The sequence below is a fragment of the Ambystoma mexicanum genome, chromosome 7p, assembly GCF_040938575.1.
Source record: "Ambystoma mexicanum isolate Mex_15411 chromosome 7p, UKY_AmexF1_1, whole genome shotgun sequence".
Classification (NCBI taxonomy): Eukaryota; Metazoa; Chordata; class Amphibia; order Caudata; family Ambystomatidae; genus Ambystoma; species Ambystoma mexicanum.
In genome coordinates, this window is record NC_090939.1 from 605,079,367 (window position 1) to 605,107,275 (window position 27,909).

Sequence of the window (27,909 nt, forward strand, 5' to 3'; positions counted from 1 at the left end):
GGGCCATTTTGATAAAAAATTGCACCCTTGGGTGCTTTACTGCACCTGCGAACGCAGCCCGCAGTAAATGCACACCACGGTAGTTAAAAGTAAACCACTGCCACCAGCCATTCAGAGAGGAAAGGGCAACATAAAAAATGTTACATGAGCAGCTAGACAAAGGGGATACTACGTAACCCCTCCGTAAAATAGTGTGTGCTGGGTCTAAAAAGTTACAAATGCAAGTAAAATCTATTTCACTTTACTGCTCTGGGAAACAGTAGTTTATCCCAGAGAATGTATTTAAACCTTGGAAAATCTGAAAGACTTCCCTGTGCCATTGCATTGAAGGTGCTGTGTGACACAATGTAAAAGATGCCGCCTATGGAATTTGTCAGGCTCCATAACCAAAAGAAACACAAAATTCAGAAATCATATTAAAATACATGAGAGAGTGGGGAAAAAGGGTCTCACTCTCTCCAGGTAAAACAATCAAGTCCTCAAAATCCAGCAAAGTTGCTGGGGGTCTCTAAGGTGGAGGGAATTAGCACATTTCTGAAAATTCTCCCCAACACTAGTTTTATCATTTTTATGTTCAGCTATTTTGCATATTGTGCTTCGGAAGCGAAAAGAATATAGTTATATATGGGATACGTATATATTATATAGCACAAACATAGCTACCAAGCAATAGGGCATTGTTAAAAAAGGGGGAGAATACACAGCGAGAAGGGCGGGGAGAGGGGAGGGGATAATTAAGATTGTGCATCGCATGTGGATAGGTTAACATGTATGTAGAAATCTAGAGATCTTTGTGGAACTTGCATGTACATGTTCAGATTCTGAAAGGGTCCTTGCTGCCTTTCATCCTTACCCACAAGATACCATTAAGTCAGGCAATAGTATAGCAACAGGCATTATTAACAAGGCAAAGAAAAGTCTTTAAAAGCTCACATTTTAGCCCAGGCAAGGCAGCATGAAAATAAGCCCTCCAATTAAAAATGATCTCACTTAATTTATGGGGATACCCGACCTAGGCCCAAGTGTATACAGTGCAAGTAAACCCTGTAGTAAAATTCTGCCTGCACTACTAGTGCTCTGATTATTATCCAGGCTCCAGCATAGGCTGGAGTATGGAGATAGCTCCCAGAAGTGGCTTATCAGGTCTCAGAATCTGTATCCATCTGTATCCGGACCCTTCCGGTGAGGGTCTGGTGGCAGTGGTTTAGCCCTGATGTCCCGTGGGAGAAGTCAACAATGAAGCAAGAGGATCCACCAGGATGAATAACTGCTGCTGTGGAATTGGGCAGAGCTGCCCTGCTCGCCAGTTTGGCTGTGCTCCCAGTGCCAGATGGAGGGGCAGAGTCGTAATAGAAGGTTAGCCATTGTTCCATGCACCTCACATCTCCAGCCGTGTCTGCTGCTCATCTGCTGGAAGAAACTCGACCATCCTTTCCACTGAATGCCACAGAGATTTAACAAATCTTCCTAAGAAGACAACACAACTTCCAGTACAAATGGTTGCAGCTGGAGTGCAATACACCTTCTTAACCATGGAGTCCATCCTTGTGCTCTCCTTTATCAAGAAGTGCTGATGACGGAGTGGAAAATTGTTATGAGAGACATCTTTTCCTGGCAGCCCAGATAATGAAAGAGTCTGGTAGTGGATCATTGTGAGGAATCTGGGATCAGAATCTGGAGACCTGAACCTTTTGTCCTCTCTTTCTTTTCTGGACCAAGTCTGTGGGGGCCAATAAGTTCTACATCAATGGCTCCAGTACTCCTGGTACTGGAGGAATCGGAAGCCAGTCAGGTTCTTTTGGATGTAGAGATTCAAATAAAACGGATGTCTTCTGTCTCAGGGCACATCAGGTCTTCCATTCTGTGTTGGATCTCAACGTCATGTGTCCCGTCGTCTAAGTTGGTATGGAAGCACTTTGATGATGGGCTCACGTCCAGATTCCTGCTGGCTATAAGCAGGTTGCTGACGTGGCCTTTGACATACTATCCATGAATGCCTATAGTGCCAGTTGTGCTCCGCGCGACCAACTGGGTTGTCCAAGCCTGCTCCCTTGTAGCCAGAGGGCTTTGAACCCTCTAATCAGTTTGATGGTATAGAACCCCAATCAGAAGAGTCTGGGTGAGCCTTCAATTTTTCTGTACCCTAAGCCAAATTCCATCTATGCCTTTCAGACTTTGGTATAACTTTTCTGACAAATGGGGCACTACAGATGCATGGCTGCTAGGGAGACAATGTGCAATGCATGATCATCTCTTAACTTGCTCATGCCACCATGCAACATTTGTCAAAAAGCAATATCTTGAAGGCCCAAATGAGAGGCATCAGTGGAAACAACAGGTTAATAACTTTACATCCACTAATAACATTCTTATTTTTTTTTTGATTGAGTCTTCCTTTGTTTAAACTTCAAATGACAAAAGAAGAATTATATGCGATCATGTAAAATCAGAAATATGATCAAAATAGTCATAAGATCTTTCCAAAATTCGAAATTGCTGACCACCGAAATTAAAAGATGCAGATTTTAATCCTAGCTTCAACAATTGAGCACACATACAACTGTGCGATTCGGGACAAATCACCTCATACAGATTTACACTTTTAGGCGCTTGGAGATAAAATATGTTAAAGCCAACTTTGCAGTATCATCTGTGCCATGTAGTTCTGGTCAAATAAGATGTTGCAACCACTTTACTCACCAGCACATGTTCTGAAATAGACCCCACACACCAAGTCCTTCTCTGTTTTCAACTGTACGTCCGAAACTCTGCAATAAATGTTCGCTGTACAGTGCTCAGCTGCTCCTCTGAGCAAGAGCTGCACGCAATATTGAATGCCTAAAAACGTAACCTCCCAAACATACAAAAGAGGGAGGAATTCGAATAATTTCAATATCTGGCTGAGGTTTGTGAGTGTGACAAAGTGCCCTACCTAACTTTGGGGGTCAACAGTGGGATGGTAAACTAGGCCATAGGCCACTCTGACCTTGTGGATTGTGGACCCGGAGCAGGTGTATAGGGATCGCCACAACAACCCAACTTGGTTCCTGCATTAAGGCATAAAACAGTCACAGAGCACTCTTAACACCAAAGACCACTTGGTCAAGGTGGTCAGATCAAATCCCCTGTAGTACACCTCCAAGCCAAATATTAGTACTTCCACAGAGTTTCGCTTGACACATGAACAGACTGAAAGGAAACCTAGGCATGTTGTCCACACGAAGGACAAAATAAACACTGTTCTCTCATTCTCGTCAGAGACATTATACAGTTATAGTGTTTCTGTGACAAAGACGTTATAACAACACCAAACAGCTTCCCATGTTTACCAACGACTTTTCTGTCATTTGATTTACACCCTTGGAACACAGAGAGCCCCAGTTCAAATCAGGCAATCACAGCAGGACTCCTGAGGGGAGGTAATGTGCCCCCCTCACGTCTTGGCAAGGTTTAAAATACAATATGGTGGGAGGCATGGATACAAGGTCAGGCTAATAGCCTTTCAGCCAATGGACCACAGGTACATGGTGCAATCACAGACCAGCCCGTACAACAAAGGTGCAAACCATATCCCCAAGCACAACCCAAAGAGGGTGGGCACTGCCGAGGATAGCTCTGGGGCAACGCGTTTGTCTCGGAAGAAAGACAACGCAGCACAACACAGGTTTGAATCCCGTACCCGCGCTTAGAAACCATTCGCTGGTATTAAGTGCGTTATAAATTAACAATAAAATAAATAAAACTCAGCCGCGTACAGTGAGACTCTTGTGACTCCTCCCCCCCCCCCCCCGCAGACAAGACCGGGCCTCCAGGCTCGGGGAGCACGGATCACAAAGTGCGCACAGGCTGTGGGACCACCTAGGGGGTCATTACAAGGTTGGAGGTAGCCATGCCGCCATTTGCGGCATGGCTACCCCCATACCGCATACCGGGTCCAGGTTCCCTGAATGGGGAAATACCGGGCCATTCCAACCTTGGAGGACCCGGTATTTCCCCATTCAGGGAACACATCCCCATTCGAGCCCCCATAGGGCTCAATGGGAATGGGGACCATGGTAACAATGGCCCCGTTAATGACAGGCCCGTTGTTAGCATGCTGATCCTTTAGCGGGACCCGCTAAAGGAGCTCGTAATGCGGCGGTAAGGGGTTGACGGCTCCGGCACCTTTACCGGCGCCATTAACCCCTTACCACTAACCTCAGAATGAGGCGCCTAGACTTCAACGGCACATCCAGCAGGCGACGGGAGGAAGCCTGCCCAGATATTGTGGACTGGTGAGGCTGGTGCGTGGGGGAGACCTTTTTATAACACAAAAGGTATGGACAATTACCAACTGTATTCCAATTTAAGTGAAAAACCAGAGTCTAGTCTATTTTCCAAAGTCAGGTAAACAACCTGTTCATCGGAATAAAACCACCGTGGTTGAGGGCACAATTAGTTGCTACTGATGGAGGGAACTACTGTGGGTTTTAACACCCACAGGGGCAAGGCTGTGTGGGAAGACAGAAAAGGATAGAATGAGATTCTAAGTATCCCTTCCTAGTCAGCTATTCTGTCCCTGTGTAGCGCTGCTGGACCGCCTACAAAAAACAGGGGATAGAATAAGAGGAAAAACTAGCTTCTTCTAAATGTAATACACCATTCAGCCCTGCAGCAAATGTGCCCTACAACCACTCTCTCCCCCTATGTGTTTGCATGGGGAGAGACAAATACCAGATCTAAAAACAGTGTTATTGTGATGGGGAGCAACAACATCCTATGGGTTATAAACAAATTTATTTACCCAAGGATTGTTAGTCACAACTCATCCACTGTGATTTTTAAAACAAGGAATATCACAAGGTCAGGTTGAAATCACTCTGAGCTAGTGTTTAGACCAACAACAAAAAAGATAACAGTTACAACATTCTCCGCTCCGCCTTCTTCTAGAACCTCCTAGTAATCTAGCGAGTGGAGGATGCTAAAAAATTGCTCATAAATAGAAAGTGAATGCGGTATCTATCTTATGTAGCAATTACTGTCTACCGGTTTCAGCGGCTCATGTTTATTAAGGTCGCTTTCTTCAGGACAGTCTTTTTCTACGTGTTTAACACAACCGGGGAAGAGAGATGAACGCTATGCCCCATGTGTAATTTCTGGTATGGAAAGTGGATAGTAAATACTTTACCACCTCCTTGCTATGGCACGGCTGGACCAGACAGGTGACCTGTGTAAAAAAACGTGAACATATTCACTACACGTGTCTCCATAGGTTGTTCACTGCCAATCAATGGCTTTAAGGATTTGCAATTTTTTTGTGCCAATCCTGATCTAAAACACACTAAGCAGGGCGTGATATGGGTTACCTCTTTAGCAATGTTATGAGTCAAAGGATAAACAGAAACCAGTTGCGACACCCAGGGGTCCCCCCTCGGCCCCCCCGGATAACCACAGGCTAGCTAGAGTATTAAGTAGCATGTTGCACGGCCCAAACCACTCTTTCATGAGTATACTACTGAGCGGTGCTATCTATTGTTAGCCTGGTCCTATACATTGATACTAACCTAGTTATGGGTCTCTTCATGTGCCTCGGATGTGTTCACAAGTAGCGAACGCTTGGTCTCACCCTGTGTTGTCGTATTCCTGGATCAAAACAAACACAAGCTGTGTTTAGATTCAGCTGTTCACATTGGAGGGCCGTAGCTATAGGGCACTTCAAGGTGCATTTGGTGCTGACAAATGTCCATTTAAGCTCGGACCACATAGCCGGCAGCGCTACTAGCCATTTGGCCCACTAAGCACTTGTGAAGTCTCTTACCATACTCCGATATCAGCTCCAGTCCGTAAGTGCCCTCTCTCTACTGCGTACACCGGCCGAACTATTGGAGGACCAATAGAAAGCCCATCCAAAATCACGTGCCGTGCGTCTAACGCGTCGCATATGCAGCGCAGGTTGCCCACGGCACCGTCTGCCCGGAAGTCAGGCATCTGACAGGACTCAATTCGCAGGACACGGGCGGCCATTACTATCATCCATTGTTGAGCTTATTGCTATGGCGACGCGGCCCAACTGGTTTGTAATAAAGGGACGCAAGTGAACCGCGTGGCTGATGTGAGTTAGCAATCGATGATACGGTGTCATCGAGCGCTGTCTTCGAACGGCCTCGATAGTCAAAATGGCCAAGATCTATGCTCCCGTTCCCATCTATGAGCGCTGTTGTTGTGAAGGCTCATATCGAACATTCTCTCGCAGTGCCAGCGCAAAGTATGCTCTGTGAAAGAAATTAGAAAAGTGGGGGAGAGGGGGTCGGGGGGGGGGGGAAACGTCCATGGATGCTCAGTTGTTCATAGCCAAAGTTTGCCATACAATACTCTCATTGAGTCCCACCTTGTCTAATTTTAGACAGAATATCCATCTTTGCTCTCTCTTAAGGAGCAAGTTGGTCATATCGCCGCCTCTTCTTGGGCACGTGACTTTCTCTATGATGGTCCATGTCATTTAATTCACTTTATGTCTTTGTGCTTTGAAGTGCTCGACTAGATGGGCATTGTCCCTCTCAGTTCGTATACATGACATATGCTCTTGTATGCGCTTTTTTGACTGATCTCGTGGTCATCCCTATGTATTTTTTGTTGGACGGACAGGTAATCATATAGATCACGTTGGAGGTGTTACAATTGGTTAGGGATTGTTGCTGCCATGGAGTAGCTAGGCCCAATTCCAATGTTTGGGATTTTTTCATCAGGGGGCACACATTGCATTGTCCGCACAGTGTGTGTCCACAAGGTGGTGTAGTACCCCAGAGTGTCGTCTGTCTCGTGGGATCCTGAGGTGGTGTGTATGAGTGAATTAGAGTGTCTCGTATGTTCTTCCTCTTTTTGATGGCAAACCGTGGTATGGGCAAAGTAACGGGCCCCATGTTTAGTAGTGGCCAGAGTTTAATAATTTCTCTTTTAATTTGGTTCACTTTGTTGGAATAACTGAACACTGCTGTGATGGTGTTTTCACCTGATGGGCGTGTTTGTTGTTGTAAAGTGATGGCCCGTGGAATATTTCTCGCTCTTTTGCGGGCCATTTTGATTGTCTTTTTAGGGTAACCCTTCTCGACCAGTTTTTCTGCCAGAATCTTGGCTTAGGAATCATTCTTGGACAGTTGAACAGTTACGCCTGTAATGCAAAAACTGTCCGAATGGGAGATTTTCCCGTAGGCTTCGTGGGTGGAAGCTTCTGTAGTCCAATAGGGCATTTCGGTCTGTAGGTTTCCTGAAAACCGTGGTCGAAAGATACCCTCTGTCAGATTTGATTTCTACATCCAAGAAATGGATCTCTCGTTTGGAAATGCTGTGGGTGAATTTTAGAAAGGGGTTACGGGAATTGAGCCAGTCCAAGAACAGTAAAAATGAAGTTTCTGACCCTGTATAAATAGCCAAGATATCATCTATGTATCTTGTCCATAGAGATATCTGTGATCGAAAGGGGTTTGTTGCTGTGTAAATGTGTTGTTCTTCGAATTCTGCCACATAAAGGTTGGCCAGGGATGGGGCAAATGTAGCACCCATCGCAGTCCCCGAGCACTGTTGATAGAACGTTTTGTTGTATAAGAAGAAATTCTGTGTTAGGGCCAACTCGGCCAATTGCATGATGAGGTCTATTGGCACAGCCGGTGGGATCTCAAGTTCTCAAAGTACTTTCTCCACTATTTCTAGTGTTGCTGTCTGTGGTATGTTTGTGTAGAGTGCCTCAATGTCTAGTGTCACCAAAAATTGAGTAGTAGGATCAAAGGAGACTTCTTGTAGCATGTTCAGGACACTCATGGTGTCTTTCAGATAGGACCGCATTTTTGGAATTTCAGGTTTGAGAAAGAAGTCAACGAACTGCGAGAGGGGTTCCAAGATGGATTCAATTCCAGCTACAATGGGCCTGCCCGGGGGAGGTGATATGCCCTTGTGCACCTTAGGTAAGGCGTAAAAAACTGTAGTTTCGGAAATCTTGGGGTGAGAAAGGCTGCCTCTTTTGTACTGATGTATTCCTCGCACGCCGCTTCTTCCACTATATTAGCGATTGTGTGTCGCAGGGTCTGTGTAGGATCCCCTCTCAGGATTTTGTAGTGTTTGGGGTTATCCAATAGTTTAACTACCATCGCATCATAAACTCCTGAGTTCATAATGACTGTAGCACCTACTTTATCGGATTGTTTGATGGTCAATGCCGAGTTGTTTTTTAGGCCTTGTAGTGCTTGTTGTTCCTGTCTCGAGCGGTTTTGGAAACATGGGACTCAATGAGAGTATTGTATGGCAAACTTTGGCTATGAACAACGGGAGCATAGATCTTGGCCATTTTGACTATCGAGGCCGTTCGGAGACAGCGCTCGATGACACCGTATCATCGATTGCTAACTCACATCAGCCACGCGGTTCACTTGCGTCCCTTTATTACAAACCAGTTGGGCCGCGTCGCCATAGCAATAAGCTCAACAATGGATGGTAGTAATGGCCACCCGTGTCCGCGAATTGAGTCCTGTCAGATGCCTGACTTTCAGGCAGACGGTGCTGTGGGCAACACGCGCCGCATACGCGACGCGTTAGACGCACGGCACGTGATTTTGGATGGGCTTTCTATTGGTCCTCCAATAGTTTGTCCGGTGTACGCGATAGAGAGAGGGCACTTAAGGACTGGAGCTGATATCGGAGTACGGTAAGAGACTTCACAAGCGCTTAGTGGGCCAAATAGCTAGTAGCGCTGCCGGCTACGTGGTCCGAGCTTAAATGGACATTTGTCAGCACCAAATGCACCTTGAAGTGCCCTATAGCTACGGCCCTCCAATGTGAACAGCTGAATCTAAACACAGCTTGTATTGTTTGTTTTGATCCAGGAATACGACAACACAGTTGATCCAGGGCGAGACCAAGCGTTCGCTACTTGTGAACACATCCGAGGCACATGAAGAGACCCATAACTAGGTCAGTATCAATGTATAGGACCAGGCTAACAATAGACAGCACAGCTCAGTAGCATACTCTTGAAAGAGTGGTTTGGGCCGTGCAACAGGCTACTTAATACTCTACCTAGCCTGTGGTAGTCGGGGGTCCCCTGGTTGTCACAACTGGTTTCTGTTTACCCTTTGACTCATAACTTTGCTAAAGAGGTAACCCATATCGCGCCCTGCGTAGTATGTTTTAGATCATGATTGGCATTAAAAAATTGCTAATCCTTAAAGCCATTGATTGGCAGTGAACAACCTATGGAGACAAGTGTAGTGAATATGTTCTTGTTTTCTTACACAGGTCACCTGTCTGGTCCAGCCGTGCCATAGCAAGGAGGTGGTAAAGTATTTACTATCCACTTTCCATACCAGAAATTACACATGGGGCATAGCATTCATCTCTCTTTCCCGGTGTTGTAAAACACATAGAAAAAGACTGTCCTGAAGAAAGCGACCTTAATAAACATGAGCCGCTGAAACCGGTAGACAGTAATTGCTACACAAGATAGATACCACATTCACTTTCTATTTATGAGCAATTTTTTACCATCCTCCACTCGCTAGATTAATAGGAGGTTCTAGAAGAAGGCGGAGTGGAGAATGTTGTAATTGTTGTCTTTTTTGTTGTTGGTCTAAACACTAGCTCAGAGTGATTTCAACCTGACCTTGTGATATTCCTTGTTTTAAAAATCACAGTGGATGAGTTGTGACTAACAATCCTTGGGTAAATAAATTTGTATACAACCCATAGGATGTTGTTGCTCCCCATCACAATAACACTGTTTTTAGATCTGGTATTTGTCTCTCCCCATGCAAACACATAGGGGAGAGAGTGGTTGTAGGGCACATTTGCTGCAAGGCTGAATGGTGTATTACATTTAGAAGAAGCTAGTTTTTCCTCTTATTCTATCCCCTGCTTTTTGTAGGCGGTCCAGCAGCGCTACACAGGGACAGAATAGCTGACTAGGAAGGGATACTTAGAATCTCATTCTGCCCTTTTCTGTCTTCCCACACAGCCTTGCCCCTGTGGGTGTTAAAACCCACAGTAGTTCCCTCCATCAGTAGCAACTAATTGTGCCCTCAACCACGGTGGTTTTATTCCGATGAACAGGTTGTTTACCTGACTTTGGAAAATAGACTAGACTCTGGTTTTTCACTTAAATTGGAATACAGTTGGTAATTGTCCATACCTTTCGTGTTATAAATTGCTTCAATAAGGGCATTCCCTGTCAACCTTACCCTTTGCCTCCATATATTTTGTAGCGTGGGGGAGACCCACGGTCTATTGGGTGGGCTGGGCCCCCCACGTGGAGCTTTGGTGGCATAATCTGGAGTGCCTACTATCAGCATAGACGCTGTGGTCTCTGCAACCAAGGACCCCATGCAAGTTCTTTGGGGGCCAGGGGTGAGGAGGTGAGGGGCAGCGGGCCATGGGGCAGATATCAGTGGCAGTATTCGTTGGGATCTGCTGGAAGTCGGCAGGGGGTTAGGGGTGAGGCATATACAGGGAGTGCCTGCCAGGACTTGACTGTGTGCACAGTAAAGTGGCTTGCGGACAGAGGCCCGTCAATGTGGGGGTAAGGTGCCGGCTCTTAGACAATCATCCCTGTAGGCGGCGTAAAGTCTAGTGGGGTTAAGAGACACGAGGGGAACCGCAAATGTTGGCCCAGGTGTCAGGGGGGCCGCTGCTAGATGGTAGAAAGGTCAGCCGGTGACTTTGCGATTCGGGAGAGGCCCCCCCCACACACCTCAACATGACAAAGGAAAAGAGCAAGAAGGCCATGCAGCAAAACAAAATCGAGCAATTTGTGGTATCTGGCCCTGGCGAGGCACAACTCACCACGAAGAGCACTTCCAGCTTTGCAAACCCGGCCCAGGACCCGGTCATTTCGCTCAGCGATATCATGGGGGCCATAGCGGAGTCTCGGACCTCGGTGAAGGAAACAATTGATGGGCTGGCTACTGAGGTCTCCTTCCTACGGCAAGGCGTCCGCAAGTTGTCTTCAAGAGTGGGAGAGGCAGAGCAGTGGATATCGGACGCAGAAGATGCGGTAGAAAAAAGGGAAGCATAATGGACGATGGTGGCACAGATGCCTAAGGTCCTGGAGAGTAGGGCGGAGGACAGCGAATGGGGATCGAGGCGGAACAACCTGGGGCTTCCGGAGAAGGTGGAGGGTCCCAGCATGGAACCTTGCCTCGAAAAATGGCTCGCAGACCTAATGGCACCAAAGAATCTCTCCAACTTCTTCTCTGTGGAGCGGGCCCAGAGGGTGCCCACGGAAAGACCAGTGCCATGAGCTCACCCAGGGGACCGTTATTGCACGACTGTTGAACTTTAGAGACAGGGACGCCCTGCTACAGATGGCTAGGGTGGCTAGGGTGGCTGACCCAATCACTTTCAATGGCTCCCGTGGTGGACTCTTCCCAGATTGCACAAAAGAGGTGCAACGAGCGCAGCAATCCTTGGAGTACAAAAATCGAAAGCTGCTCTCCAGTGGTATTAAGTATGCCCTCTTTGTGCCATCGCAACTGAAAGTGTACTATGGGCCGAAGGCACTCCATTTTACCACACCATAAGAGGCGTGGGAGTGGGTGAGCTCCTGGCGCTGGTCTGCCCGTGGGCACCCTGTGGGCCTGCTCCACAGAGAAGAGGTTGGAGAGTTTCTTCGGCGCCATTAGCTCCGGGAGTGGTATGACATCAACATCCAGCAGACAGGGACCCGCTCGCCACAGAAGGGGAAACAGCAACCAGTGTTTGTACCTGAGACAGTGCGGTCGTCGGCCCCACCATTTTTGTAGAAACCAGGATCCCCAGAAGACATCAATGGCACCACGAACCGAGGGGAGGAAGGATGAGCTTGGGGCGAGGGGAGGCGCTGGACTCCGGCATAGCTGGGAATGTTTGCATTTTTATGATTAAGCAACTTTAAAAGGACCAGGGTCTGGACTGCAGGAGGCTAGGGGGCAGACCCAGTTGGGGCTCTCAATTGCTGCATTAGCGGGTACCCAGAGCATGGTTGTGTTTAAGGGTTTATGCGCGTACTCGCACCGGCTTCGGTGACAGGTGCTTCAGTTGGGGGAAAAGTGCAGGGGGGGATGTTCTTTGTTCTATCTATTCTTTGTCATTAGTTTTGCATTGCTTGGCATGGGTGGGAGGTTATTTGGGTGGCGGGTCTTCCCCGGGTTTACACATGGATACCACTTGGGAGGGGGAACCCACAGGGACATCTGCCTAATATGTGGTACTTCGGGGTGGATGACACGTATCAATGATGTTATGGACACTGGCCTGTACAGGTCTCGAGAGGACAGTAGAAACCCAGAGGCACCTAAAAAACTGGGTTCCTTTGTTGGGGCAATCGAGTGGTTGGATACCTTGAGGAGTCTGCATGCTGGAGAGGCTGGGTACTCTGTTTTCTCAGGGGTTCAGTTCTTTTTCCAGGTTAGACTACCAGTTTATCCCGCTGGGTGATTGACATAGGTTACTCTCAGCAAAACTTTTAGCCAGAATGGTGTAGGACCACTCTCCGCTACCCACCACACTTAAGAGCGGGCGTGAGAAGTCTACACCCATCTGGAGGCTGAGTTTGCACTATATGGGTTTCCCTTAGTTTACCGAGGAATTCGTTTGCACTATGCAGGAATATTTTTCGTTCAACGAGGGGTCGGTGAAGAGTTCTGTTGCGATTTGGGGAGGGGGGGTACAAAACAGTTCTCAGGGGGGAGGCAATATCGCAGGTTGTGGCCCAGAGGAAAAAGCATGCGCTGGAGGAGGCAGAGGTGGCCTCGGAAAATGCTTAGGCAGATATGGTCGCCCGAGTAATTTTGATGGTGTCAGCAGCCTTAAGGTCAACTGGCAGAGATCAGTCTTCTTTCCCATAAAGGGCAGGGATTCAGTGCTCACGCACGAGTTGCCCTATAAAAAGGTATCTATGGCAGGCTTCCAGTATCTGGGAATACAGCTGGGTGGGCACCTCTCAAAGTTTCTTAACCTGAACTTGCATCCGATAACGGAAAATGACAAGTTAGACGTTGCACATTGGCAGTCCCTCCCACTGAGTTTGATGGGCAAGGCAGCCCTGTTCAAAATGATATCCCTGTCCAACTTTCTTTATGTATTGCAGAATCCCCGGCTCCCGATCTCCAAGAGGTTGTTTTGGAGGGATTGAGGGAAGAAGGGAGCCCGAGAGCCCCAAAGTGAAAGCTGCTGTAGGCAGAAACAACGCAGGTATTTAGAAATTCTGCAGTGCTTCTCACTGCGGCAGCTTTCGCGTGGAGTCTCCTGAGATTCCCCAATCCGGAGGGAGTCCAGGAGACTCCCAGCGAAAGCTGCTGCAGTGACAAATACGTTTTTGGATTTGTAAACGCTGCAGTATTTACAAATCCAAAAATGTTGTTATTCTGACAGCGGCAGCTTTCGCTGGGAGTCTCCTAGTAGGGGGCTTTTGCTGCTTGTTTAGTGCCGCAAGGGCAGAGCTGAGGAGGCTGCCTGAAATCACAAAATGGATGCTCACATGTTAACACTTTGAGCCTCGTTTTCTCAAAGTGTGTACATAGGAACTGCCATTCAAAATATGTCTAAACTATGTTTTAGACTTTTGCCAATCATTTTATCTATTATTATTTCTGAGCGCACCATTCCTTTAAGGAAGAGAGTGGTGCTCAAAGGGAAAGATAAGCAGAGGAGTAAGAAATACATTGGTGCCTAAAGGGACAAAAACACAGTGGGTTGAGAGGTAAGGTAGTTCCTAAAGGGTTTGTAGAAATAGACTGTTAAGGAACAGAGTGGTGCTCAAAGTGGCAAAGTAACCAAGTGTGTTAACATAAAGAGTGGGTTAATGAAGAGGGTGGTGCCAAAAGGAGTGAGATAAAGATTAAGTGAGAAGTGTTTTAAACCACAAGACAATTAGAAGGAAAACTCACTAAAAGCAGAGGGGAAGACGGATGTCAGCAGTTGTGTACAGAATTATTGGTGGTTGGATGGTGAAAACCGAAAGTGGAAGGAGGTGGTGCAGACTGGCTACCTGGGTCAAAAGGGTGAAATACAGGAACAGCTAGAGAATTTGTTAGCCGCTTGTCAGGTCCAATCTTGAATCTTCCTGCAGGAGTGATGCTGGCCCACCAGACCCCCCCCCCCCCCCCCCCCCCAAGTCTGCCTGCCTAACAGTCTCTCAGTAGATAAAACTACCAAGCCGGCAAACCCAAGGGGAAAGGGGGAATTGGAGAACAAAACAAAGACAGATCTTCACTGGACTGCACTGATGCCCTCTGGTACTGGATTACTCTTCTCAGTGTCCTCAGTGTCTATGAAATCTAGGGAAAACAATAACATATATATGTTGATGTATAACTGATAAATATGTTTACCTTTTCTTTTACTATAATTTGCTTTCTTTCTCTTAAATACCTGTAGCCTATGCTATAATGCTTATAGGCTTTCTTTTCAGATGATGTTGAGTAGATGCTTCTGTAGATCTTCAATAACTGTTTCTTAATATAGGTTTCCTAAACTTCTTAACCAGGATCTTCTCTCGAACTTTAATAAAATACTTGTTTCCAGAATTCTAATTAACTTCCTCTGAAAATGTCTTTCTATGCTGCAATAGTTACAAACGTCTCTTTAAATGGAAGGAATTGTAAATACCTTAACTGAATTGCTTTTGACTTAACAAAACTTATATTGCGTAAAAATCAATTAAAAAGTCTGTTCACTCCTCTAAAAATACTCTGCTGATGTCTTTAGCCTTGCATGCACATAATGATGACCGTTGTACTTAGTTGGATCCGCGCAAGAGTCTTATGTTTTTCTTAATAAACGTACCGCGCTTCCTACCGCGCATTAATCCGATTCTTGCTTCATAGTCGAACAAACCGCGCTTTCAACCGTCACTTTGTTTCTTGACACACGAACCGCGCATCATCCAACGCTTTAATTCTTGATCCAACGAACCGCGCACTGCTTCCGCAATAAAAATGACGTATACGCGACTGCACGTGATGAAAGTAAGGTACTTTATTCTAACCTTACTAATAACGACAAAGCGAGACCAAAATACGCTCGCGCACGTAACTACAAATAACGGAACAACAAGTACAGCCCAATCTTAACTGTATTTGTAAAAAATATATTTAAATAAAACCGCACGTGAGTTAGTAGAAAAACTTCACAAAATAAACGTATTGAACACAAAAATATATATACGCAATATGCAGATATCAGATAATAAAAACGGAATCAAATCTGATAATAGAAAATACAGTCTCTTAAATAAAAGTGTTATTAAAGTAAAAGGCAAATGAACTTCACTTAATTTCATACGTCTTGAAAGAGTGAATCACTTAGCTTGCTTCATCTGTATCTTCACTGCTTCTTTGAAAGTCTTGAATTCAATGTCTATTCTTCTGAAGTTCTGGAAACCTTAGTAACTCTTCTTAGTATAAGCTAACTATAAATATTTAACAACATAGTCTTAGAGCTAAGTAGACTGCGACCTGCCACTAAGACAGCTAAAATGAAAGGCAGTTTAGAACTCTGAGCAACATTCCAAACGACCTCAAACTATTTACACCAATCACTGCTACAGAAAAGACTCTCCATCTTGCTTTGGGGAAATAAGCGATTCCTGAATTTAACATTAAGGAATATTTATACAAGTTCTATTTCTAATCCAAACATAACCCAAACATCACACTTCTAAGTAAAACTACATCCAAAGGGTTTTTGTGCTAAATGAGTATTTCTTAACTTAATGTGTAAGTAAATGAAGTCTATGAAATTTACCTTGGAATTGTAACTGTATGTCTTTTAAGGTTGTGGGCCTTTGAAACTCTAGAAATGTACCATGGAATCCTGACACCGCCGAGCCAACAAAGGTTCCAGCAGACAAGGCTGCTCCAAGACAGGATCTAGAGGCAGTGGGAAATACAAGATGAGGAATAACATCAGGGGACAGGGAGACAAGGCCAGAGAAGAGTGCAGACAACCACACCCTACATTGGATAGGCAGGTAGAACCAGAGATTAGGGCCATGCTGCTTCGTCGAACCCTAGCATGGTGCAACAGTGCCATGCAGAAACCCAAAGCACAGTGTTAGGAAAGATTTCCATTTCATGTGTAATTTTCCCTCCAGTTGTGTACACCCCAACTTTTTGCTGATGTTAAACACCATTGTCTGACTTAACCAGAGGAGCCCAGCCTTCTGCTGCACTCCTCTGGGCTTTTCGCTCACTTTTTATGGGGAAACTGATATGCCCTTAAGACAGTCAGTACTGGGAGACTTTGTTTCCTTAGTCCTTTCCAATGTTGCAACTTTTCTGCAACAAGTGTATAATGTACCCTCCAGTACAGTGCACTTGGGTCTACTAGTCATTTCCAAAGGCCCTTGACAGTTTTTTTAGGCGAAGTGCAGATGTGCCTTGGACATGGCTGGTGGCAGATCATCGTTTCAGATATTTTTAACCCTTTCCTGCCAGGTAAACCGCATTTACAGCGTTTGGCACAAATAGGTGGCCTGGCTTCAAAATGGCCACGCCACAGGGTTCTATGTCCTATCCTTTGGCCATCTTGCCCCTTCCCCAGGTCAAACGACCCGGGTCAGTCCTTATTTGGGCATGCATTCTCCCGCGAAATGCCAAGCTTTTGCTGGCTTCTGCATGCCTTGTGTGTGTGCCTCCAGGATGTGGGCTGGGATGTCTGTTCCCAATACACATCCAGGGTGCCTGAGAGTCTGGAGCGTTGTGAATGCCTGGGACCACTGTGGTCCGTGATTGGTCCACGTATGGTATGCCTGTATGTGAGCAGATCTCCCATTGGGTCCTCTTCATTTTGGCGTAAAGGAGATTCTGGATAAGAGAAGGCCCCAAACACCCATACCATGTCGATCTCTGGAGTTCTCACTAAACAGAAGATAGGATCCAAGTATCCTGAAACTAAAGCCGAGTCGAGGAACAGCTGGTGACCCGCTGGAAGGTTTGGCACCCTGAGCCCACTGTCGTCCCGTGGGACCCCTCTACATCAGATCTGCGAAGACGCTTCGACCCATTAGAATAGTGGGACCAACTATTCTCGGCACCTTCATCAAAACCTGCAAGCAAGCCTTCTCGGAAGTGTCCCTGGGCCAACCAGCTCATGCAGACTCTTTGCCCTGATACCGCCGCCGTTTCGAGGAGGCCCTAAACGCTTGGTACATCGCTAGCTCTGTGTTCACGGCACCCTCACACCGAATTTCATTCACTTGGCGTTCCCAGGTCTGAAGTGAGACGAGTGCACCAAAACCAGAGTATACGCGGTTACCATGTCGCCCAGCCATGGTGACGAACTTTGCTGGTGCGCTGCATTTGTGCCCCTCTTGCCCCTGCAGCCTGCTGAAGTGAAACTGGCCTGATACATCCACCAGGGGCGTAGAATTCGTCCCTGTCCCGTTTGGGAATCATCACTGTATCTTTGCACTGAAAGCCGCAGAGCCGTCAAATTGCTGCACTTGGACCTGCAACCTAAGTGGACTCGACTGCCGAAGTTTGGTCTGGAGTGCGCCGGGGGTCGTGAGTAATCGCAACCCTAACCAGTGGCCCCTAGCGCCTCCAACCATTTTTAAGCACGAGTGGCCCCTGGGGGCTCCTCTCCTTTCCACTGCTAGTGCGAGCTAGCGAACTGTTTCCAACTCGTCAAATCAACTCTGCCCTTCAAGTGGAGGCCCTCCTCGAATAGTAGGAACCTATTCTTCATCGCCTCACCCACCTTCCTGAGCTGCTACAGACCCTTGAAAGGACCCCGTTTTGCCCATTTGAACTACCGCGTACACTAGCATTGCATGTACATTTCAGCATTAGGCTCCACTCTTCGGAGTGTGTTGGATGTAGAAGGGGCTAACGACTATTTGCATTGCCCGTTCCCTCCCCCTTTTAGGTTGTGGACCCATTTTATGCATGAACCCCTTAGACCCCATTGGTCTTGTATATATGTACTTAGATAGGATTGTGTTGGCTTAATAGTATTACTGTGATTTGATTTGTGTGTTGATACTCAAAGGCCTTGAAATAAATGTATTTGTATTTTTAATAGATCTATACCTGACGCAGTGATTTGTAAGTGTCCTTTACTCTGTGTGCTCATTGAGGTCTTTCAGTCACTCTCACCCCTCCAGAGACTTAGTCTTGACCGTCGCCAAGCTACCTTGATTGGTCTGGCTTGTCCAGAAGGTTACCCTGTTCCAAGAAACTAGGTTGGCCTCCTGAACCTCTGCCCACCAGGTCAGAGTTCAGAAATCCATCTTAACACACAGCCAGGCCAAAACTCCCTACTGGTCCATAAGAAGACGACGCCAAAGAGAATGCATAGGATGCAGAGGTCAGGAGGTGCTCTGGATATTTGCATGCTAGTCAGTCTTGAGGGTACAGGAGCCCCAGAAAAACTGTGCCAGGTAAGTGGGACGGTGGAAAAGACTGTCTTTGCTACTGGCCGTAGAGAAGACACCCTTATCAAAGAAGAAACATTTTATTTCTGCTCTGAATTTGGGCATTTAAGAGACACCGATTTACACTGGATACTTGGGACTTTTTCGCAGTGTCCCACAGTTTAACAATATTTTGAGGATTCCTTTGGTGGCTGAGGGGGAAGGCCCTCACTTTGACCACTTATTGAGAACTCTGCAAGTCCTGAATTTTCATTATACGTTGAATCCCCACACTCAGGGCAATAACCCTGGTCGTTATCTTTTGTTCTTGTCAAATAAATACCTTAGAAATGTACTTGCATCTTGGTCTCAGTTCTGTATACAGTAATTTCATAACAAGAAAATGGTTTCTTTCTGAACATTATGGATGAGAAAATGTTTCTACAGGATACCACCAATATAAACAAAACATACAAGATCTGTGCACATACCCACTTCTTTTTCCCTTGGTTTCTCGACATAATCTGTGTTGGTAGGAGAGTCGGACAAACAAAGCAGCAAGGAAAGTACAGCATAATGTGTATCGGTCTGCAAGAATAAACAAATCAGCAATTAGGTTCCCTACATTTCATAAGTATCATAAAAACATTGCCCTTCGTCAGCTTGTGCAATGTCTACATTATGACAAATCTAGTTCAACAATGCCCCACTGGCATAAAAAGAAATTATTCCTATTGCCCCCATTCAGTGCAGAAGTTGCCTTCAAATGACTTCTTTGATCTAAATTAACAGCTTTGCATTCGTTTTCTTTAGTTTTTCTTTTTTTTCTTAAATTCACGTTTATTAAGTTTTTACTAAGTTTTGTTTAATGCAAGTCACAGTAAAAAATACAAACTCAGAATTACAGAACAAATCAGAGCTTTTCAAGAGTATTGTCTAATCGTATATCTCTTAGGTACATCCAATTCCAAGCTGCAAGTCTTCAACTTGACTTTCCCTACTCCCCCCTATGGGCCGAGCAAGCATCTTTAGAGACATGTATGTGTTTGTCTATGAATGGTCACAGTTTGTCCATGATGAGACTACCCTGTTGGGCGAGTCTTCTTGTGCCTTCATTCACAACCTTTCAGGTTTCATACATTACATTTCGACCCAGTGCATCAATCAGCCTAAACCCACGCCGGGGGTGGGGACCGCCTCCGTCCGTCTCTACGTCCCTCACTTTGATACTCCTGACAATTGTTTACTCGTGAAGTCCATCCATAAGACCTCGCATTGTGTGGACCTCCCATGGAGAGATGAGGTTATCTTTTCCATTATACATATATTTGAGGCCACATTCATCCATTCGCTCTCACTCGGGACTGTTCTGGACTTCCATTTCATCACCAATATGGCCCGGGCAGCTAGCAATAACTGAGGGACTAGACCTTTAATCCTTCTCCATTTGTCTTCGCATTTCTCAAGACTAAATAGTATGAGATGGGGTCTGCAGTTCTGTGAATGCCGTCTATATCTCTGATCCAGCCCAGGACCTCATCCCAGTATACCCTTATTCGGGGACAACCCCAGCACATATGCCAATTGTCAGCCACCACTCCACATTCACGCCAACATCGTGGACTGGCTGTTTGGAACATCCTAGAGAGCCTGAGTGGGTCGTATTGCCATCTGTGTAATAATTTGATAGCATGTAGTTTGTATTGACCCGATATGGATGTTTGCGAGACCGCTCTGCACATTCTCTCCCACATGTCTGGGCTTATGTGTTCACCTAAATCCCTCTCCCATCTGCCACTCGAAGGTTCCGTAGTCCGGTTCCCCGCCTCTACCAGTTCCTTATACATGGCAGATATCAGGCCCTTCATCTCTGTTCTAGTGTCTAATAGTATTTCAAAGGGGGGTAAGGTCCCTATTCAGCCTGGCTCTCCGCTCTGCTTTCGTCAGAATGCTTTTTATCTGCAGATATAGAAAGATTGACAATGTGCCTATCCTCAGGGCTTCTGTGAGTTCCGGGGGTGTGACAAGAGCCCTTTTTCAGCAGTTGTCCAACCCTCTCTAGACCAGCCTCGTACCATGTTTGGAACCTCTCCACATTGGGAATGTGTTCGTTAATTCCCGGGGACCATAAGTGGCTCAGTGGGGATGCCCAATCCCTTGAAACACCTGTGTATAGGCGCGTTACAAATACCATATCATATTATATCATCCTTGTACCCTTTTTCCAGATCCCCCATATGGTGCTCAATATTGGTTGGTTTTGGATTCTATTATAAAGCTTTTTCCTGGGGGCCCATAGCCACTCCGAAACTGTGGCCGGTGAGGAGTAGTGATTGCCCATGGCGATCCATTGGGGCTCTTTGTGGTTCCGTAGATGGGGGGGGGATTAGGACTCGTAATTGGGCCGCATTTATAGTATTTTCTTAGATCCGGGAGACCTACCCCACCTTTGTCCTTAGGAAGTGTTAGGGTGTTGTATGAGATTCTAGCCTTTTTCCCCCTGCCAGAGGAATCCCACAATTGCTCTGTTGACCTCCATGAAGAAGTTATTTGGCATCTCGATGGGAAGCATTTGAAAGGGGTACAAGAACCAGGGGAGACTGACCATTTTAATGGCGTTGAGTCGCCCTAACCATGAGATCGGCAGCTTGCTCCATTTACTAAGATCTGCGTGGAACTTTTGGAAAAGGGGAGGGAGCTTGGCTTTGTATAGACCGACTAGATCTCTAGTGATTTGTATGCCTAAATATTTCAGCTTAGAGTGTTCGATATTGAGACCCAATAAGGAGAATTTGACTTCATTTGTCTCCATTGAACCCTGTAGGGGGAAGAGAGTAGATTTGGCTTTGTTCACTTTAAACCCAGAGAGTTGACCATATTCTTCTAATAGGTGAAGAGCCCAGGGGATTGATTTTATGGGGTTAGTCATATGTAAAAATATGTCATCGGCATAAAGGGCCACCTTATATTCAACCCCCCCCCCCCAGTGGCATTCCCTCTACCTGGGGGTCGGCCTTCATCTTTTGTGCCAAAGGTTCCAGGGAGAGAGCGAAGAGAATTGCAGAGAGATGGCATCTCTGCCGAGTGCCTCTTTCTAGTTCAAACCATCTTGAGTATTCTCCATTCACAAATATGGATGCTTAGGGAGATGTGTACACCGCCTGTATTCCCTTTCTGAACCTTGTGCCTATCCCCACCTTGCGGAGGACCCCCCCCCCCCTCATAAATCCCCACTCGATCGAGAAAAGGACAGGCTCACTGGTCATATTCCGGGATGCATGAATAAGTGTCGCATTGTGTCAGCTCCCTGTCTCCCCAGTATAAAACCCACTTGATCGGGATGGATGAGTTGAGGCATTAGTGTCTCTAATCTGGAGGCCAGGACCCTAGCGTAAATTTTCGCGTCTAAGTTAAGCAGGGAGATGGGGTGATATGATCCACATTTATTGGGTCCCTCCCTTCTTTGGGAATTACCATAATCAGTGCTCGGGTGAAGGAGTCTGGGGCTTTCCCCGAGTCTAGTATTTAATTGAAAAGCTCTACCATGAATTGTATCAGTTTTGTGCTAAAGGACTTATAGAATCCGGCCGTGTAACCGTCCTCTCCTGGGGATTTGCCCAGAGTTAACCTCTTTATTGCATTTTGGATTTCTTGTTCAGTTATAAGGGATTCTAAAAGCTCAGAGTCCGAACCTGACATCTTAGGCATATTGATGGAGGATAGATAATTTTCGGTATCTAGTTGGTCTTGGTCCGTTTCCGATGTGTATAGAGTCTCATAGAAAGTGGCAAAGGATTCAGGGATGGTGGGAATGGTCATGGCTGGGGCAGGCCATCTTCAATTATTTGTAGCACTTTTCGCTCAGCCCTTTGTTCCCCAAGTCTGGGGGCCAGGAGTGCGTCAGCTTTCTCCTTTTTCATAGAATTTCTGCTTCAGGGGTCGAAGCTTGCACACCATCTGCTCATGTTCCAAAAGTCGTAGTTCCTCCCTCTTCTTTTTTGCTTCAATTAATTTATTGGGATCAGCCTCATCCTCTCTCCTAACTTCCCCTTCTAACTGACAGATCTCGGTTCCGAGTCTGTTTTCGATATGTTTTCTTTCTCTCTTCTTGCGGGACCCCGCTCAATAATACCTTTCCAGGTAGCTTTCCCCGCTTCCCAGACTACCTGTTTGGATACTTCCCCGGTATTATTCAGATTAAAGTATTCACTAATCTCTGTCTCCATTTCTGTCTTGAAGACAGGGTCCTTCCAAAGAGACTCATTACATCTCCATTTCCCTCCCGCGGCTGGCAGGTTCTCCCACCGAGTGTCAGCTACGACCATGTCATGATCTGACCATGTGACTGGGACTATCTCTGACTGTAGTCATGTCATATGGAGACCCCTTTGGAGAGGTATAGTCGATCCGGGTAAAGGTGTTGTGTGGGGTGGAGTAAAAAGTGTAACCCTGTTCGTCTGGGTGCATTCCTCTCCACACATCTCTCATTCCATATACATCCATCACAGCACCAAACTCTGTGCGGTCTCCCCTAGTCCGAATTCTCGCCTCAGGGTTACCAGACTCCCGATGCATAGTTGGGTCTGCCCATTGGTTGAAGTCACCACCCAGGATGATATGGCCTGCGGCTTCTAACATTATTTTAGGGATCATTTTTGCCAGGAATCTGGCTTGTCCCATCACCAATAGGGCACGCCCTTCTACATCGGACCAGGTCTTGGCTACCTCAAACTCGATTCCCCTCCTAATGAGAATCCCCACTCCCCCTTTTCTTAGCGGTCTAGATCCCCACAACTCTATACCCGCACGCCTCCCGAGGATCCGTCGCTCTTCCCCCTTACCATATTTAGTCTCCTGTAGTGGGAGAACATCTATCTTGGCCCTATGGAATTCTCTGGACACCAGTGATCTCTTAGTTGGTGAGTTGAGGCCTTTTACATTAAGTGTTCCCACCCTTAGGGAGTCCCTACCCCTTGCTTCAGATATCATTGCCATTGAGTAATCTTGGGGGGAAAATTACTTGCTTTCCACGACCAGTAATTTGTCTGCCCGTTAATCATCACACAGTATCTCACCTTTTGAACCAATGGAGATGCTGCTTTGACCCTGACCCTGTGTCTGCTCCCCTTCCATAACCCACTCCCTCCTGCTGCCCTCCCATTTCCCGGTTGGTGGCGTCCGATCGAGCCAGGTTGATAGCACCGGCTCTGCATCGAACCACAAGTGGAGGCCGTTACTTCACAGCCCCCGACATAATGAAAAACCTTAATGTTAATTGAGCCCCATGTCTTGTCCCCCACCTGTCCCCCCACCCCGATACGCAAGGCAGAATCCTGGCCATACTGGAATCATTAAGTTGGCCGCTTAATCAGGCCACATTCTCTGCAGTAAAGTGTCTCTATCTTACAGACTTCAACCATACTTCGTTATCCCCTTTAGGGGAGACATTGCCTCTCCGATACCTTCTCGAGCCTTTCACCCGCTTTCTCCTGGGTACTTGGATGCGCCATCCTCACTCCTCCCGTCTCGGCTCTTCCCGATTTCCTCCTTCCTCCTGTGGTCCAATTAGCTCTGAGGTGCATGCCCTAATTTCTTTTTCCGATCTTTCTCGTATCTTTGTTCCTTCATATTCAAAGGAGGGGGAGAAGGGGTAGCCCAATCTATACCGGATGATCCATTCCTTCAGCCATTTTGTGAGGTGTCCGCACATCCGCCTGAGGGCCAATGTCAGGGAAGATAGGTTCTGATAGATTGATATGTGTGTGTGTCAGAGTAATCGCCTCGCTACTTCTTGCTTTCTCGAACACCCTGGCCTTGTCTTGGTAGCGATGGAATCGGGTGAGGACTGATCTTGGTCCCCCTGGGGATCCCCAGCTCTATGGATCTGCTCTGTTTTGGGTTTGTCTATCGCATCGTCAGCGACCAGGAGCTTGATGATGTTGTGAAGTGTTTTCCTGAGATCGCTTTCAGTTTCTACTTCCCGTTCTGGAATCCCAAAAATGCGCAGGTTGTACCGTCTTTCCCAGTTTTCCAAGTCGTCCATTTTGAGCTTAAAGTCCTCTTCTCGTTGCTCCAAGTCTATTATCCTATGCTTGAGCTGTGCTTCAAGGGTGTCTATTGACGCTTGGTTGTTCTCCACCCCGTCAAGTCTTTCTTCTATGGTGTCTAGACGTTGTGTAATTTTGTCTATTTTGCCTCCTATACCGGCCCCCATGTTCTTAATTTCGCCCAGCAGGGCTGCAATGTCTCCTTTCGTGGCTGCCGCTTCATTTCCTGTGGTGTCCAACGCTGCCTTATTGGGGTTGCCAAAGCGAGGGGGTGTCGGAGTGTAGGCAAAGGAGGCCAATTTCTGTTTCACGCTCATATAGGCTTAAATAGGCGTATTGGCGATGGTTGAGGATTCCGATTAGGACGACGCGGTCAAAAGGTCTGATGGAAGTTTTGAGGTAAAATTGGTCAGCCTCACCAAGTAGTTAGGAATTGCCTCTTTCAGAAACTCACCAGTGTTGCTATTGATGAGGTGTCTGTTGCGTGCGTCGGTGCACTAGGATGGCAGTGGTTAAATAATGACCCTGTGGTATAGTGCCCAGCTTCTCTGCACCCCTCTTTCCTCTTTGTTTATTTGGTGTGTTGAGTTGTGTTTATCCCCCATACCACTTTCTTAAAAGGGATGTCAGAAAGGGGATTGTATAACTGCTGGAATATGAGAGGATGCCTTCAGATTGATTGGGCAACGGTGTTGGGGCTTTTGCCAAGTTCACCTTAGGTGCGTTTAGGCCAGGGTGTGGTTACATTCTGCTTGTTATTCACCTTGAGGAGGAAGGGGGGGTGGTTGTGATTTTCACCCTTTGGGCTGGGTCCCCTCTTTATTCTCCCTTCAGGACTGCACCGGGTGGGGGTCGCTGTGCACCACCTCCCTTCATCCAATTGTTAGGACGTATATAATGCATTGAGTTGCAGTCATCAGGATGGCGAGGGTCTGATAGGGCCCCGGGAGCAAGCGTTACTGAAGTTCACAGGTTTGTCCTCTCCTGGCGCTGCAGGATCAGGATCTGCAATTATTTATAGCGGTGTGAGCTGTCACTGTGCAGACGGTGAGGCGTCCGGTTCTCGTTTTCGACCAAGTTAGTATGGTTATGCGCTTGCTCCTTTGCTGCGCTCTGTGCTTTGTCCCATGTCCGCATAAGTGGGATCGTGAAGGGGGTCAGGGGTGGGTGCCTTTGTGTGTTGTCGCTACCGGTAGGGGTTCCCGTTTAATATTCAAAGCGCTTCAGTAGTTCACAGGAGGGGGCGAGGGAGGACTATTCCGCTCCGCATGCCTTGGGGCTGTGGGGGCGTGAGGGTGAGCAAGTTCTGATAATTGCGACTCACTGCACGAGTGTCTGTTATGCCTTCGAGGTTCGTCCCACAGCTGCCCGAGGTCTAGGAGATCCACACATCCGCTGGGTTTCCAGGGCACCTCAGGATGTAGAGCCCCGGAGCTCTGTAGCCGCGGTACAGTCAGGAGAGTACTTGGAGGCGCTGGGCTTGTCTCATGTGCCTCCTCTTTTGAACTTCCTCACGTTGGGGGTCTCTATCGGCTCCTGCAGTGCAGCCCGATTTCGTGCCCTCACCCCGGGACAGAGGGCTGCGCAGTTCCCAGTTGGAAGTGGATCCGTGATGCTCGCTCAGTGCGAATATGGGGAGGAGCGGGTCAGGAGCCCCGGAAGGTGGCTTGCCTCGATGGTTGGGTTCCTCCACCTTTTCTGTCCCCCTGTCTGTCGTACCATTCTCTTCAGCCCGCGTATCCCTCGGAGCTGGAGTGGGGTGTCACACGCTGGCGAGCCGTCCGCGGCACCGCGGGACGACCTTTCAGCGTTGCAGGATCCATCAGCTCACGTGAGCCTGACCGATTTCGTTACTCCAGTCCGGGTCAGGCAGGCCGTGATTTTCGGACGATGATGTCAAGGAGAGTTTCACCCCAATTCTCCCCGGGATTTCTTCTGGTGAGAGGGGGTGGGTGTTCACACTGCGGCCACTTGCTTTTTGTCCACGGGGATGGGGGCCCAAAAGTGGGGGCTTAATTCACTTTTTGGCCTGTAGTAGCGGAGCTCACACAGAGAGCATGGTTGCCTGTGCGCCCCCTGGTGGCCAGTCCTTTCGGTTTTTTTAAATTGCCTGGGATTAAAGTGTTGATCATTCCTACAAACCTATTTCACTTAGGGATATTTTTATTTGGCCTTATATACATATTAAATACATATTTGCAGTAGCACCTATCTTATTTTTCATAATACTTGTTTTAGTAAAGGTATTTTTAGGTCTTTTTTTATGGAATCCCACCTTTCCCCTTTTCATAGCTGAATTTCTTATATACACTTGATGACTGAATATGAATGTTACCTTAATATCACTCAAGCAATTTTAATCACTGTGCCATCTGCTTTACACAAAAAACCCTGAAAAGGTCTTCCCTTCTTGTTATTTAAGCCTTTCTGTAAAGCTGAAAATGTGTATGCTCTTACCAATTATTCATCTTTACAGGTGAACGGGATTGGGGACTCAGTGTTACTTCAGATACCAGGGGAAAAAATCTGTTTGAAATATTTTATTTTCTCTATTGATACCAACTTCATGCAAACTACGTTATTATTTGTTTGGATCGGGCACACCGGGCCAAAAGTAGAGTTTCAAGTTTTACTATAGAAGGTTCTGACTTATATTGGTCTTGCTGCTTACCCAATGCTAAATTTAGTGATAGGAATTTTGACTGTTAATATATACTTTATTTGGGATATTCTGCAGACACAAATTTATTGTTACTGCCCTTGTCACTTGTCAATCTAATTTTGGGGTTTATGGGTGATCCTGAAATGTAGAAGATTCAATCTTCCAAACTATTATATTATTAACATAGCTTTTAAAATTATACCATCCAACTGGAAATCTGATAAAATAGGCAGTTATTTGGTGGCATTAGCTTTCTCAGTGCATAGAATTAGGAAATTATGTATCATATTTTGTTCAATGTAAACAATGTACTAATATGTGGAACGTCTGTATTCATGTTCTTAATATTAATTTTTAATTTACATGCAATCAAGTTGACAAAACTGTTTATGCCCCAAAACTGCTATAGTTACCGGTTTCCACCCCTTGCATGTATTTTATTAAGACGTTATCAATTCTTCTCTTGTTTCAGTCCCTGCCGCTTCTCATCTCTGTCTGAATGTGCTCTTCAATATAACACACTCTTTGTTAAGTAAACCAATTCTAACAATGACATACTCTTATGCGTTATCATATATGGTCTCCTAATTACTTTCAATGCACTAGTTGTTTATCAGCATTAATACTGATGTTCATTTTACCAATAATATCTTAATATGTCAGTTTTGAACCAACTTGACAGTTTGCATTGGATTTGTCTTTATCGTGAAATGAAGTTATTTAACTCAAAAGAAATCAGCACATTTTAACAAGATACTAATGTATGTAGTGTATAAATAGTGTTACAAGCAACAAGCCGTGACTCTCAAAAGCATTTCCATTACATTTTCAGATAGATAACCACA

General features: G+C 46.4%; 1 protein-coding gene across 1 annotated transcript in view; it reads right to left on the bottom strand.

Moving 5' to 3' along the window:
- Positions 1-27,909, bottom strand: part of TUBGCP5 (tubulin gamma complex component 5) — a 1,250,274-nt gene that overhangs the window by 1,130,122 nt on the left and 92,243 nt on the right. The window contains exon 4 of the mRNA XM_069636613.1: positions 18,847-18,943. Within this exon, the coding sequence (XP_069492714.1) occupies positions 18,847-18,943 (97 nt within the window). The remainder of the gene's footprint in view (positions 1-18,846; positions 18,944-27,909) is intronic.